This window comes from Melanostigma gelatinosum (genome assembly GCF_949748355.1).
Source record: "Melanostigma gelatinosum genome assembly, chromosome: 2".
Classification (NCBI taxonomy): domain Eukaryota; kingdom Metazoa; phylum Chordata; class Actinopteri; order Perciformes; family Zoarcidae; genus Melanostigma; species Melanostigma gelatinosum.
In genome coordinates, this window is record NC_136635.1 from 8072646 (window position 1) to 8086280 (window position 13635).

The 13635-nt window shown below is 40.9% G+C and overlaps 2 protein-coding genes across 2 annotated transcripts; one reads left to right on the top strand and one right to left on the bottom strand.

Moving 5' to 3' along the window:
* The first annotated feature begins 606 nt into the window (after positions 1-606).
* Positions 607-4000, top strand: LOC306789630 (tetraspanin-3-like). Its single transcript, XM_079285659.1, has 7 exons — positions 607-723; positions 1559-1750; positions 1981-2055; positions 2427-2528; positions 2733-2885; positions 3068-3151; positions 3796-4000. The coding sequence occupies exons 1-7, from the start codon at positions 661-663 to the stop codon at positions 3886-3888; spliced, it is 762 nt and encodes a 253-aa protein (XP_079141785.1). The 5' UTR covers positions 607-660; the 3' UTR covers positions 3889-4000.
* A 58-nt stretch (positions 4001-4058) lies between these two features.
* On the bottom strand, positions 4059-12764 carry LOC306796613 (proline-serine-threonine phosphatase-interacting protein 1-like). Its single transcript, XM_079295643.1, has 15 exons — positions 12673-12764; positions 12005-12105; positions 11309-11383; positions 10874-10908; positions 10658-10764; positions 10194-10256; positions 9922-10005; positions 9448-9493; positions 9179-9258; positions 8679-8777; positions 7689-7785; positions 7388-7484; positions 7053-7141; positions 6351-6466; positions 4059-6153 (listed from the first exon to the last, which is right to left on the bottom strand). The coding sequence occupies exons 1-15, from the start codon at positions 12721-12723 to the stop codon at positions 6022-6024; spliced, it is 1272 nt and encodes a 423-aa protein (XP_079151769.1). The 5' UTR covers positions 12724-12764; the 3' UTR covers positions 4059-6021.
* Between the last annotated feature and the right edge of the window lie 871 nt (positions 12765-13635).

Here is a 13635-nt window from a genome sequence, read left to right on the forward strand (position 1 = left end):
CTCTCATTTTATACTCGTGTGAAACCAGCGATGCCACACTGCCACCATGTGGCAGAAAAACACCAGTAAATAAAGCCAAAGCAGCTTCTATGCTGATGCTGCTTGTCAGTGTTTTTCAGCAGGTTTACAGTATGTTGGTTCGTATACGCCGTTTCTGCACAAAATGATAAAACCCTCAAAAAAACCATTGCACCAGTAGAAGCTGTAGCTTAGCTATTGCAAGCCTTAAATTTACTTAAATTGATTTCACAACATTGAGTAATTAGCACAAACAAATATTTTTCCCCAAAAACACTCAACTGCTAGACAGGCAGACCCAGACAGGTGACAATGATTGATGGTGACAGCAATGGATGTAGTTAACTACTTTCTTTGATCAACTATAACAACAATGCAATTATTCTGTTTACGTATAATGCAATGTACATTGTTGCAGAGATCAATGTTCAAATATACGCCATCACGGTTTGTTTTGACTGGTGACGTCATTGGAGCACGTGACCTTTTTGTTTTGTGGCAATTTCATTGGTTGAGCCCAGAAGAATCTGCGCTTTGGGGGGCAGGACCACCGAAGCCATTTTATTATCATAACAGCAAAGGTGCAGGTGCATCAATACATTTTTTTATAGTCACACTTTTAATTTTGGAGCTCAAGTTACCATGGGGCAGTGTGGGATTACGTCATCCAAAACCGTGTTGGTTTTTCTCAATCTCATATTTTGGGTAAGAAGAGGATTTCTGTTTGGACAATGTGCAGCATCACAGTGAGGCCACGCAGGGATGGAGAGCATGAGCGAGCTAGCAAACTGCGCCAGAGATGCGCTGCAGTCCGCAGTGTAGCGATAAGACCATACGGCGGGACATCCACTTTAGCATTCACTGTGACGGCCACTCATGTGAGAAACAGTCATGTGGAGGTAGCAATTAGCTACAGTGTGTCGGTAGCTGCCCACAAGTTAGCGATGACGTTATGCAGCAGCTGTTGGGTCCTGCAGCGGCTGCTATCTGAGCTGTTTCATCATGCAATGAACAGTGTTGGATTAAGATAGAACGTTAGATGGATATTTAACATTGCTCTCTTCAGTTTATCTTTTTTAAGAAGAAGACCATATCTCCTCCTAGGATGGATGGATACTTAACACGATAACAAGTGGCCCAGTTCACATTGCAACAGTCTCCCAAATGTCTCGTCTTTGTTTGTCAGCTTGAGCTAAATATTATTTTAATGTATGAAGTAATGCATATTTTATCTTGAAGTATTTGATTTTAACCAATTTCTTTATCTATTGCCTGCTATTTTACTTTGTTCTGTCTTGAATTCAATTTTGCTTTATTGGCATGACCAGAGTTATACACAGTAGGCTACGAGATGCACACACTATAATAACCAAATTACTGTACTGCACAGTGTATTATAATTTAAGAAAAACAAATCATCACTAATTGCAAACAGAAGAAAATAAAATGCATTGTAAGATGTAGTTTAACAATTGACAGATGAATGTACAAGAACAAATACAAGTCTTTCTCTGTCTGTGCTCCGTGTGTCTCTCTGCAGGCTGCGGCTGGGATTCTATGCTACATCGGAGCCTATGTGTTCATCACATATGACGACTATGACCACTTCTTTGAAGACGTGTACACTTTGATTCCTGCTGTCATAATAATAGCTGTCGGGACTCTTCTCTTCATCATCGGCTTGATTGGCTGCTGTGCAACGATACGTGAAAGCTCCTGTGGTCTGGCAACTGTGAGTGTGGACTGCTTTCGACTTGCACCCTGGAAATCCGCTGAACGCAGAGGAAGAGCATTTATTTCACATATAGGGAGCACGAGGAACACATACAACAACATAACATTTGGGAAACCCATAACTAAATGGCGCCGCTGAAAAATAATCGGCAATGTCAAGTGATCATTCTATTTCTAACCCGCCTTACTAATGAGCCTCTGAACAACGTGTCTTTGTTGTCATTTCAGTTTGCTGCTATTCTCCTGCTGGTGTTTGTAACAGAGTGTGTGGTGGTGGTGCTGGGCTACATATACAGAGCCAAGGTAAACACTGTCTCATTGGACTACATCTCTATATCGATGTGTGTGGGATTGTATTTTGCATCTGTCTGCTTTAATATAGCAATATATAGTTGGAAGATAATATGGATAGCGTTTGAAGCATTAGGAGTTGACATTTTAGCAAAACTTAATATTTAGTTGCATCATGTTTTTGTTTCAAAACTTCCTTTGCTCGGATTAATTCATGTTGATTTGTTTAGCCGCTCTCAAGTATTACGGATCTCATTGGGTAAGAGCGTTACCGAAGGGCCTACATTGTAAATTAGCTTTTTAATAATGTGAAAAACTGTCCCTTAGAGAGAGAACATATGCAATTTGCAGGGACAGTAACTGCTGCGTTGCTTTTGTTTTAGGTAGAAGATGAGGTGAATCACTCCATACAGAAGGTTTACAACGAGTACAACGGCACGAACACCGATGCCCCCAGCCGCGCCATTGACTATGTGCAGAGGCAGGTAAGGAGAAAAGTCTGCTGCGGCAAACATTCGACTTTTGACAGCTAAATTCCGATGTGGACCAACATTTAAATTTAAATAAATAGATTTTGTAAATGTTTTGATGTACGCATATTTCAGATCGTGAAACAAATTTCAAATTGTGTTCTGAACCGCATATGCTGATGATTTCCCCCTCTCTATTCTTCTCTGTTCTCCTGTTAGCTTCACTGCTGCGGCATCCGCAACTACTCTGACTGGAGGAACACGCGCTGGTTTAAAGACTCCAAGAACAACAGTGTGCCAGTCAGCTGCTGTCTGCCCAGCATCAGCAACTGTTCCGGCACTCTCACTCGACCTGCAGATCTCTACCAAGAGGTACAAACCAGAGGCTAAAAGCACAGAACAAAGTTCCAGTTATGGATGGCATTTCTTTCTTCTTCTTTGGCACAAACAGCAGTACAATGTAAAAGGTTATCTGGTGTTATTCTTGTTTTGTTTCGTGAGAAATGCTGTTTTGCCTGTGGAACTATTTTAATGTCATTCATTTCCTGTTGTAGGGTTGTGAAGCGCTGGTTGTGAAAAAGTTGAAGGAGATCATGATGTATGTCATATGGGCGGCACTCACTTTTGCATCTATACAGGTAAGGAGGAGAACTTCAATGCAACCTGAAAGCATCTGGGAAAATACAAAATAGTCAAATTTAGTAGGACCGCTGATGTTGCTCAAATGGATTTTGTTATGAACCTAAATCTAAGAAAGGACGACAGTCAGTATCACACTGAGGTTAATTCATCCACAACAAATTGCTGCCTCACTGCAGAAAATCCACATAAGGCATCTTATTCCATGAGTGTTCAAGTCAAAAGCGTGTTGATTGGGAGAATAATTAAAGCTGCAGTCGTCTCTGTCAACACAAGCTGAGCTAACGGCAGCTCTGACCTAATTGTGTCAACTGATTGTCACCGTGTTTAAAAGCTCAGCATGGCTGCTGCTGACCAGGACACCACTGCTCCCAAAGCAGCGACGAAAGACAGCGTGGTCAATCACTTCGTATTACACTCAAACATTCTCATTATAACACAGCATGCATCCTGTGTGTGAAGATGCTTTAACATTATCTGCTTTCCACAGTAGTAAAGTGGTAAAAAAATAACGTAATCCAGGAGATCGGGATGCTTGATAAGAACTAGGAAATAACTGCTTATTAGCTCTTGCTCGTGTTGTTTTCCTGCACAAGGACTCGCATCACCGCTTTCCTTTTCTTCACTTGCTGTCTGCCTGCAGATGCTGGGCATGCTCTGTGCCTGCGTGGTGCTCTGCAGGAGGAGTCATGACCCTGCATACGAGCTGCTGGTCACAACCAACAGCTACGCATGAGGGAGGAGGCGGACGACCAACGAAGCACTCCATAAATCAAAAGGAGCATCACCGCAGTAGATTTCAGCTGTACTTATATAAGCTCACGCACACCTTGCACAATTCCTGATAAAGTAGCGAACACTGGTGATGTGGTTTGGGTGGGTGGGTGCTTCACGGGTAAACCAGTTATTTATTGACATGCTTTGTAAGTTACTGTTTCTTTCAATGTATTTTTTTCTCCTTACAAACACTGAAATATTTACAGTGGCCAAAGTTGTATATGGCTAATTGACATTGTCGATGTTGATGCAGAATTTCTTTTCTTTTCACGTGGCTCGATCAAACTCCCCAGTGAGGATTGTGAGAAGTCATTTGGAGCGTAATGTGTATACGAATGTATTTCCTTGTGTGCTAGTTTGCACTACGGCTGGAGCTCTGGAAATATGTCCTGGTATAAAGGAACATCGATGCTAAAAAGAACATGTACAGTATTCCTAAGAACGTGGTTAGTAAGAACCAGATTTTGTGAAAATGGAAAAATAACTACTTTTTACCATAGACATAACAGATTCAGTGGTTTTGTCTTTACATTTCTATTTGTGGAGCAGCTTTTCGTTTTGTCTCTCAAAACCATGTTTGGAAGACAGACGTCTTCATATTCACAAACATTCAGGTTGTGAATAATGTATGTTCTCTTTTGGTGTAGATGTTGGATGTTCTCTGAATCAGGCTTCATTAGCGAGGCATTGCCAGTATTTCAATTGTGAATCAACCTTTCAGTCTCCAGTGCTAGTAGGAGTATTATCAGTGTTACCTGAAGACCTGTGTATCCGTAGATCCAGTTTATTACGGTCAGAGACATCCCTCTCTTTAGATTGTTAGTTATACCCCTGCTATGGAAATGATGACATTATTTTAAACATTCTTGTGAATTGGTGCACCGTTTTAATATTTCTGAGCTGTTAAGTTGAACCCTAGATATTTAGCTTGTGCCGCAGGAAAAAAACATGAGAAACAAAATTGTGTGTAGACTGGAGAACAGGCAGGAGACGAATAAAGTCATACATTTCAACTTGACTGTTTCATTTCCATTTCATCCACTTGGCTGTACATGGAAGAGAGTATATTGCCAGTTAAACCACATACACAGGTAATTATTTGATATTTCATCTGTTGCATGAAACATGAGGATGTATAAACACATCGCTACATCATCACTTGACATATATGGAAATAGTTTCCTTTATACAAACTTTTCTGTATTTTGGTCTACTCAGCACTCACAGATAATTCCTAATGCACAGCATACATATAAATACAGTATTGTAACCTTCAATCTTCCCGAGCTCACAAACATACAAAAAACGTTAGTAACTGTGGTCAACGCGAATTATGTGGATTATCTTTTACAGCGCACATTTCAAAGTCTGCCTTTTGAAGAAAAACATGAGATGAAACGCCTCATGGCCCACCAGGTGCGAAATATTGTTATAAAGCAACCTGCCTGTAAAAATAATACCATTTAACGTGGAGTCATTTTTTCTGAGCCGATTAGCTACCAAACAGGAAAGCAGCAGGACAACGTGGTATCACTGGAAGAGCTAAACGAGCTAGCCAACGCTACCCAAATGGACAACGCAAACGGTGAATGGAGGAGAACACGTACGAGCCCAGTTGGATTATCATATGTATTCAACTGTGTGGTAAATGTGAAATTACGTTGGAGCATTAAGGTAAATGTCAAATGGTGTAATTTGCGCCTGCTAAAAGAGCCTTGATGTGCCAACACTATCCACTCCAAAACCCCACTGAACTAATCGAATGTTTACTCCCGATTTATCATATCAAATAGAATGCTGAAGTCAAACTAATTATCAATTATATTGAAGATACATTCTTTTATCGGTTATCATGATCTCTTTGTCTGGAGTCTGATGATCACAGCGCAGATGGTTGATTTAAAAAAAGAAGCTCTGTTATGGTTGCAGTGTAGAACCTCTCGTGCACTGGCATAATGCTAGTTGTTCTTCTATTAGCGGATGGAAGTTTGTTCGTCAGACTCATGTTGAAAATATGACATATACTGACAAAGCAAAGTCACTGCAAGCCGGACGGTACCATCCAAATGTTGAACTCCAGCTGGTTCATCGTTCAGATTTTGCCCAGATAGTTTCCTGGCACCAGTCCAGTCAGTCCGTTCCTGCCCACTGTCCACCAGCCGTCTTCTTCTCGTGCCAACACTCGGACCATGTCCCCTCTACTGACAGACAGTTCATCCTCTTCCTGACCGGTCGTTATGAACAAAGATGACAATTGTTGGTTACAAAATGGGTGACACTAAGGAGCCTTCATCACTGGCATCTCTTACCTGAATACCTCTACACTTGGAGTAATGGTACAGTAATTGACACAACTTGGTGTCATGTCCAGTAACGTCTCAGTATTGCAAATAATACAAAATAACGTGTCGTAGTAATCACCTGGGCAGTGTATTCATAAAGTACAATGTAGCTGTCTTCATCAGCTGAAACGGTGGCCGATGATGCTGCATGCTGGAGGCCTGGGAGGGGCGCATATCCTCCATCTGAACTCTCACCTGAAGCCAGAGTGAAAGAAGGCGTTTGAAAATGCTAAATGTACTTTAGAGAAATACAACTTTATGTACACAACACATTGTATGCAGCACATTGCTATTGCATTCATTTAAAATGTGCAACATTTATTATTTTTGTTACAAATCATTTATATTAGATTCGACGTTATAAGTAGGCCACAATTATCAGAACGATATGAACGTTCAGGCTCCCTCGTGTGGCTCAAATGTGTACTGCATATATACATCTTGAATAAAAGACCGACGGAAGAAATTATGCAAATTTCCTGCGACCCATCTGTGAACGACTGGCATCGAGGGTATGGTGTTTTGCAAACATGTACAATAGTTTTATAGTTACATCTTAATTCGATTTGAATTGTATAAAATCGGCTCAAATCTGAACTTTCTTTTGAAATCTTATGGTAATTATTGTGGTTGTCTTTAAGCTCAAATTTAAGATCACGCAAGAACAATTTCAAACTTCAATCCTAATTCAAATAGATCCACCATAAGAGCACAAATAGGCTGACATGTTCATTACTCCCCTCAATGGTCAAGAGATCCAACAAGGGAATGCAATACTTACTCTCCCCAAAAGGTGTCATTGCTGATTGTGAGTTTTGAAGACTGTCAGCACTGATGTTCAGAGAACTTGTGAGAGGCAGATCAGAGCACCTGAATGATCCAGGTCAGGGTAGATATTTAGGATAGACACAGAACTGTTCAGATAAACAAACAATTATGTCTAAAGAGCATGTGCATCTGAAAGGTACTGAAGAAAGCTGACCCAGGAGGAGACAGCATTTCCTTACTGCCACAACAGCCTGGCAGTATTCATGTGTTATACCCTGAGCCCTAAAGGTTGTACGGTAACAATGCTGTCTCCTCCTGATTCCTGCTCCGATGTGGATCGTGTCAGACCTCATCATCACGTCTTCTTCTCCTACTGCGAAATGAGCTGGGCCGTTGCTGTCCCGGGATCTCTCCGTCTGGTAGAAGCTCTCATACAAGATGGGCTCTGTGTGGGGAAAAGAGAAACGGCTTCTTTGAGAAGTGAGGTCAGGTGTGGCTTCCTGTCTTTGTGTTCACTGAAAGAGAGAATTGGAAGTTGAGTAGCACTCTAAATCCAGTTCTTTTGTGCCCCTTCTTTCACTTCTCTCCTTAGGTTTGTAGTTTGCTCTGAAGGGTAAAGGACAATCTACACGTTGAGTAGTCTCTATACCTGGAGGCCTCGTTCCTGTGCTTTTCATCCCTATGAAATAGTTGTTGTCTGTGGTGATGTCACACTGTTCCAGTTGCTTCCTCACGTCCTCGATAAACTGAAAAACAAGAGTCAATTCCTTGGAATTGTCCACTTCCTGTATAACATTTTTTGTTTGAGACGTTCATTTCAAATGCAGTTATCCATATAAAGAAACTAAGCATGTATGAAAGGTGATTTCAAAATCATCCACCAAATGTGTGACATGTGCTGTTGGTTCCTACTTTCAACAAATAGTCTACATACGTACATATCTACAGCCATGCATGCTAACCTCAGTGTGCTAACATGCTCACAATGACAAAGCTGTTGTTCAGAAGGTAGAATGTAAACCATGTTCACCATCTTTGTTTAGCGTGTTAGCATGCCAACATTTGCTAATACCGGTAAGCACATCTTGGGACCATGAAGGTCTTCGAAAGTTCTCATCAAAACCATGCGTTTAGGCCTCACCCCAAGCTGAGCCCAGAGGGCTGAAGGGCAGTTCACCCCAAAATCAAAAATACATTATTATCCTTTTACCTGTTGTGCTTTTTATCAATCGGCATTGCTTTGATGTGAATTGCCTAATTCCTTGAGATATCTGCCATGCAGAACAAAATATGACAATATGGCACTTGACTTGACTTGCTCAAAAGGCCGAAAAGATTTATTTGAAAACTGCAATTTATCTTTCCAGAAATCATAACCCTGTTACTCAAGATAATCCACAGACCTTGAGCAGTTTAAAGTTGGAACTATTTCCTTTCAGCCAAAGCTTTTATATGAAACTGTGATATAGTCCCATTATGTTTCAGAGAAGGCCGACATCTCTACGACTGATATCTCAAAACTTGGCAACTCACAAAACAAGCTCTATTGATATATAGCACTACAGGTAAGAGGAGAAATATGTATTTTTATATTTTGGGTTTATATCCATTTAAATATATTTAAAGAAAGTAGGCTCACCTCATCATCGTTGACACACTGCATGGAGAAATGATTGCAGTGGTCCCAGAGAGAGCACCTGAGCATGCTGATGCGATCTCCCTCCAGTTGCTGGAACACCTGAGAAACATACACTGCTGGTTTCTCCTGTACCAAAGTTCATCACTGACTTAAAAAAACTTGATTCCTTTCTGTTCTGTACAGCTTGTTGTGCTGCATTAGTGCAAACCGGCAGTATTATCTGAATGTATTAGGAATGACTGATGTGCCAATTGTGTAAAATGAATTGAAAAAGCACAACGGATCTCAACTTTGAAAAAGTTACTTTGTGGTTGTGGGTTTGCAGTTCCATTCTTAGCATGCTCAAGAGCTGTACTTCCTCATTGGTCAGCAGAAAGGTGCTGTGAGAGGAATCATGCTTGCAGATGAAGGGGGCTTGGTGTGAGGTCTAGTCTGTGCGGTTAGAAGCCCTCGTTTTGGTTTATGATGTGCATGTACTATAGGAATGTAGTCCCCAGTACCTCGCAGGTGCTTTTGTGTGTTTCCTCCCAGTCCTGGCGAACACTCTCCAGCTGAACAATGTTGGTAAAGTACATCTTCTCTGTGAGACATTGCAGTATCATCATAGATGGTTATAGTTAGAAATCAAACACAGCAACAAACACAAATGTATTAGACAAATCATGTACAGTGCAACTTTTTTTCTAAATTCATATAGTCTGTGATGGCTGCATTGAACAAGATGCAGCCATCTAGAATTCTAGAGAGGAAACATGATTCTGGGCCGTACCTGCTTCATTGGCAGCCTGTCTAGATTGCTTTGCCCTGTGACGCATCTGTGAAAAAAAGCATTACACAGGAAGTGACACGCATGACAAGTGTGACAAGCTCTCATCACAAACTGGAGAGAATTCATCACATTAAAACATTATCAAAATAACCTTATCAGGCCGAAGCATGTCAGGCCTGTTGAAAAGATGCCTATAGCACCTTTCTTGAATATGCAAAAGTCTAAATATGATCAGAGTCATTTAGGGAATCTGCGAAAGATTGAATGTACTTTAAAGGAGATGACAGATGTAACAGCCGCTCATGAACATACTGAAGTTCCTCCTAATAGAGTTGCAGAAAAGTTCCACCACTAAACTTGCAGTTTGGGGTGCAAAGCCAAATATCTAAATGGAAGTCTGTATTTGAATTCCTTAAAACCTCCAACTGGTCTGACAATACTCTTATAGTGAGGTAACCAGTTTAGTTAATATACCTTTTCTGAGTTTTTGGATGCAACGGTCGCCCCCTGTTCTGCCTCGTCCGCCTCTCTGCATCTCAGCTCATAACTCTTCTTCGACTGTAAGAGACAGAAACAGAAACCAGAGGTCCAAGAGCTGTGTAATGTTTGTTCTTCATGCCAGTGATGAGCATAAACACAGCATGGCATCAAATCAGCGCCTCAACAACGGCAAAAGAAGTCACGCTTGATTTCTGGATTAAATGCAAAATGTAATAATTGAAATATCAGCTTCGGCTGTTACTTACTTCCACGGTCCTCTTGTACAAAGAAACCTTTTTCTTCTGAACCTTCTCCATGATGCTTTGGAACTATATGGGCAACGAGAATGCTCTTAAAATATTGATTGTATTCATCTACTGTGTATTCTTTTGATACCCACAGTTACTAACATGCTGTGGAAACTTTAAAGTTATTTCTAACTTGAGCTAAATGCAAATTCTGAAATAACTTGTTCAGCTTCCGGTAGGTTTAATAATGACTGGAATTTTGTTATCATAGTAGGAATTCTAGTGGTGCATGCATTACTTGGCCATCACTTAGCTTTGTAAATATGAATACATATTTATTACCTATAAAGGAATTTAAATGACCTCATACGTACAATCTGCACTCGGGTAGAGGAGAAAGAGACGAGCTCGAGAAAGCCATCAAACCTCAGCTCTATATGTGTGTACAATCAGTCAGCTGTTAAACACAAACGGCCCAGTACCTTCTTCCTCTGCTCTTTCTGCCGTTCTCTGAATGTCTCAATCTTTTTCACCTCCTCTTTCAATACATCGGACAGCTGGATGTGAAAGTTACCAATGTTCTCGATTTCTGCAGCCAAAAACAGCAACATGAGTCAATTCTACATGTTATAGACACACACAAAAAGACAGCAGCAAGTACTTTGGTGAGATTTGCGCTTGGCTATCGATAAACTCACGTGTTTTTAAGAGTTCAAAGGATGCTCTCAAGGTGCTGGAAAAAACAATGCACATTTAGGATCAGACAAACATTAGAGCAAGCTCAGTACAACTTAAATGTCTGAGAGCTTGTGACAGGACAGAAACAGGAAATCTGGCAACATATAATGACCCACTGTTGCTGCGGTAGGTTGCACATACCCACAGCCACTCTTTTCTTCTTCTTCTCTTTTTCTGTCTCACAGACAGATTTTTGCTTCCTTTCAAAAGAATATATGACTCATAGACTGATGTTTCATATGTTGCGAGTCAGTTTCAATCAGCACTAAACTCATCAGATCGTCATTTCAACAAAATAAATATGTGACCCCCTTTTTCTAATATGTCTTACTTATATACCAAGTGTACAGTATGTGTGTACAGTACGTAATGTTTCATTCAGCCGATGTATTTACCTGGTCTCTGTGTGTCCTCCTGCTTTGCGAGCAATCGTCACCAGTTCCTTCCCATACCTCTCCTCTGCTAGTGTCCTGTGAAGTATGAACACAGATGATGAGAAGTTCACACTGGAGCCCAGGATTAGCTTTTCAGTATTTACTGACAAAACTGAGCAGTGTTTTTCTCGTCTAACGAAAGAGACGCATCACGCTTCCCTGTAGCTTGTTGTGATATGCTACCATCATTTACCATCATTACTTTTATTATATTGGATTACACCTCGAGGTTTACCGCATATGACTGTAGTCCTCTATTATCATTTGCTGTATCCAGTATTTGTGGTGCTGCTGAATGTTTTTGCTGAACAGAGAGCAATTGACCAACTGTATGGGATGCAAAGCAGCGGCGGGACTAAAGGTGCGTTCACACCAAACGCGGCGGGAATTGTTCGCGCCACGTTTGGTGTGAACACACCTTAAAAACTGAACACAGGTGTGACCGATTACACGCGCTGTTGTCTCCCGATAATAAAAACTCCAGTAGCCTCAATTATTTGCAGAGTAGTCCAGTTCTTCTGTCTCGAGAACTGGCCCTTGCTGGAGAAAGCTATATTTACTTCGATTTCTGTCCATCTCATGGTAACATAACGACACAACAATCACAAACATTTGAATTTCCCAAATCCACAAGTTTTGGATACAGACTGACGCTACCTCATCTTTAAAAGCTCCTCCACATCTTTGCACATATGCCTTCCATCTTGCAACCTTTGGATCACAGCGTCATAGCCTGCGTGACAGGTGAAACTGGACCCCTGCATTTAGAAGACATATAACAAGCTTAGAGAAATACGGCAATGAACAGCATTGCTCAACAACGGTTGCAACATGTTCTTGAGTCAATCCTGGACTCACTTTGTGGTAAAAATGCAGAACTAGCATTTTGCAAAAATAGTGACATGGCAACACTCAGTACTTCATGAAACTGCCCCTCAAAGAGTAAGTAGATCGACACAGATGGACCCTGTGGCACAAAGTTTTAGGGTATTCATGAACTCATCAGTACCGTCTTTTTTCGGTGATACAAATTTGCCAGAACTTAAGAATTCAATAAAGATATTTGTATTTTACAACATGTTAAATTTGACCTCTACACTCCAAATGTTGGCAAGTTTAAGTCTGCAGAATACTGGTATCAGGGATTTTGTTTAGTAGGTACTTTTGATTATCTGCTAAATTAATGAATTCAATTCTTTAAAACATTTGCTTAAAATGTGAATTCTACATGAATGTACCATGAATGATTGCATGACTGCGACGACACCAATGAACATTCAGTTTTCAAGAACAAGGACAACCACAGCAAAGCACGACAGACTTACCCAGAAAGCGTCTTTAAACATCAAAGGTGTCATCTCACTTGTTACTTCCATGAACTGAACACAGTTGCTTTCCTCAGTGTGAACTTCTTTGACTTCTCTCTCTCTCTCTCTCTCTCTCTCTCTCTCTCTCTCCTCTCTCTCTCTCTCTCTCTCTCTCTCTCTCTCTCTCTCTCTCTCTCTCTCTCTCTCAAGTTAATCGCTCGCCAACAACCTAAATAAAGTATTTGAAGGCCGAGTAAACTGTGTTCAGTGAGTGTCCTGAACGTCAGAGAGTCATTATGAAAGAGGAAGAGCTTCTGTCCCATGATGTCACTGACCACAGTCAGCTCAGCCCATGTATGCGACAGCATCTCTTTCACTATCACTTGGTGTACAGGGCTGAATGTCTGTAGGCTTTGTAAGGTTTTGTCAAACACAACAGCCGATTGTCTATATCTGCTTGGATGATATAGTCTGTATGTCTCTGTATTTGATGTAATCTGTGAGCTGAAGATGAACATTTTATTTGTTGTTTGGTCATTTAGTGACAAACTCAGTCACACAGTGTGGTTTCAGTCTCTGCTTCAGATGGCTGGCAAGCACCTAGAGTGGCTGTGTTACATCATAAATACAACATCATTGTTAAGTTATGTTATTCAAATTATTATCATACTTCATCAATATGTTCGCACTTCCATGTAATACATAAATATCTCCTGAAAGATGTGTTGTGACAGACAAACATTTCCATCCGACTGTTGTCCTGCACGTTCCTGTGATGAACACAAGGGGGAGACACAGACCTTTCTAGAAAATATCAAACAACCCTGGAAGCATTACACGGGATCAAACCCTCCCGTGACAGAGTCTGTAGTTCTCAAATCTCCACGGGGGGCGTTGGAGATAAAATCCCCAAATCTCTCAATCCAGTTGAGATGAAAAACAAATCTGTGCCTCGGCCGTCTTTCCGGGAAGATATGGAGA

Coding starts and splice junctions, on each gene's coding strand:
- LOC306796613 (XM_079295643.1), bottom strand. CDS start 12,723: ATGGAAGTAACAAGTGAGATGACACCTTTGATGTTTAAAGACGCTTTC. Junction 10,909..11,308: donor GGAGGACACACAGAGACCAG/GTAAATACATCG, acceptor TGTTTTTTCCAG/CACCTTGAGAGCATCCTTTG. Junction 10,006..10,193: donor TGTACAAGAGGACCGTGGAA/GTAAGTAACAGC, acceptor TGTCTCTTACAG/TCGAAGAAGAGTTATGAGCT.
- LOC306789630 (XM_079285659.1), top strand. CDS start 661: ATGGGGCAGTGTGGGATTACGTCATCCAAAACCGTGTTGGTTTTTCTC. Junction 1,751..1,980: donor GCTCCTGTGGTCTGGCAACT/GTGAGTGTGGAC, acceptor TTGTCATTTCAG/TTTGCTGCTATTCTCCTGCT. Junction 2,056..2,426: donor GCTACATATACAGAGCCAAG/GTAAACACTGTC, acceptor CTTTTGTTTTAG/GTAGAAGATGAGGTGAATCA.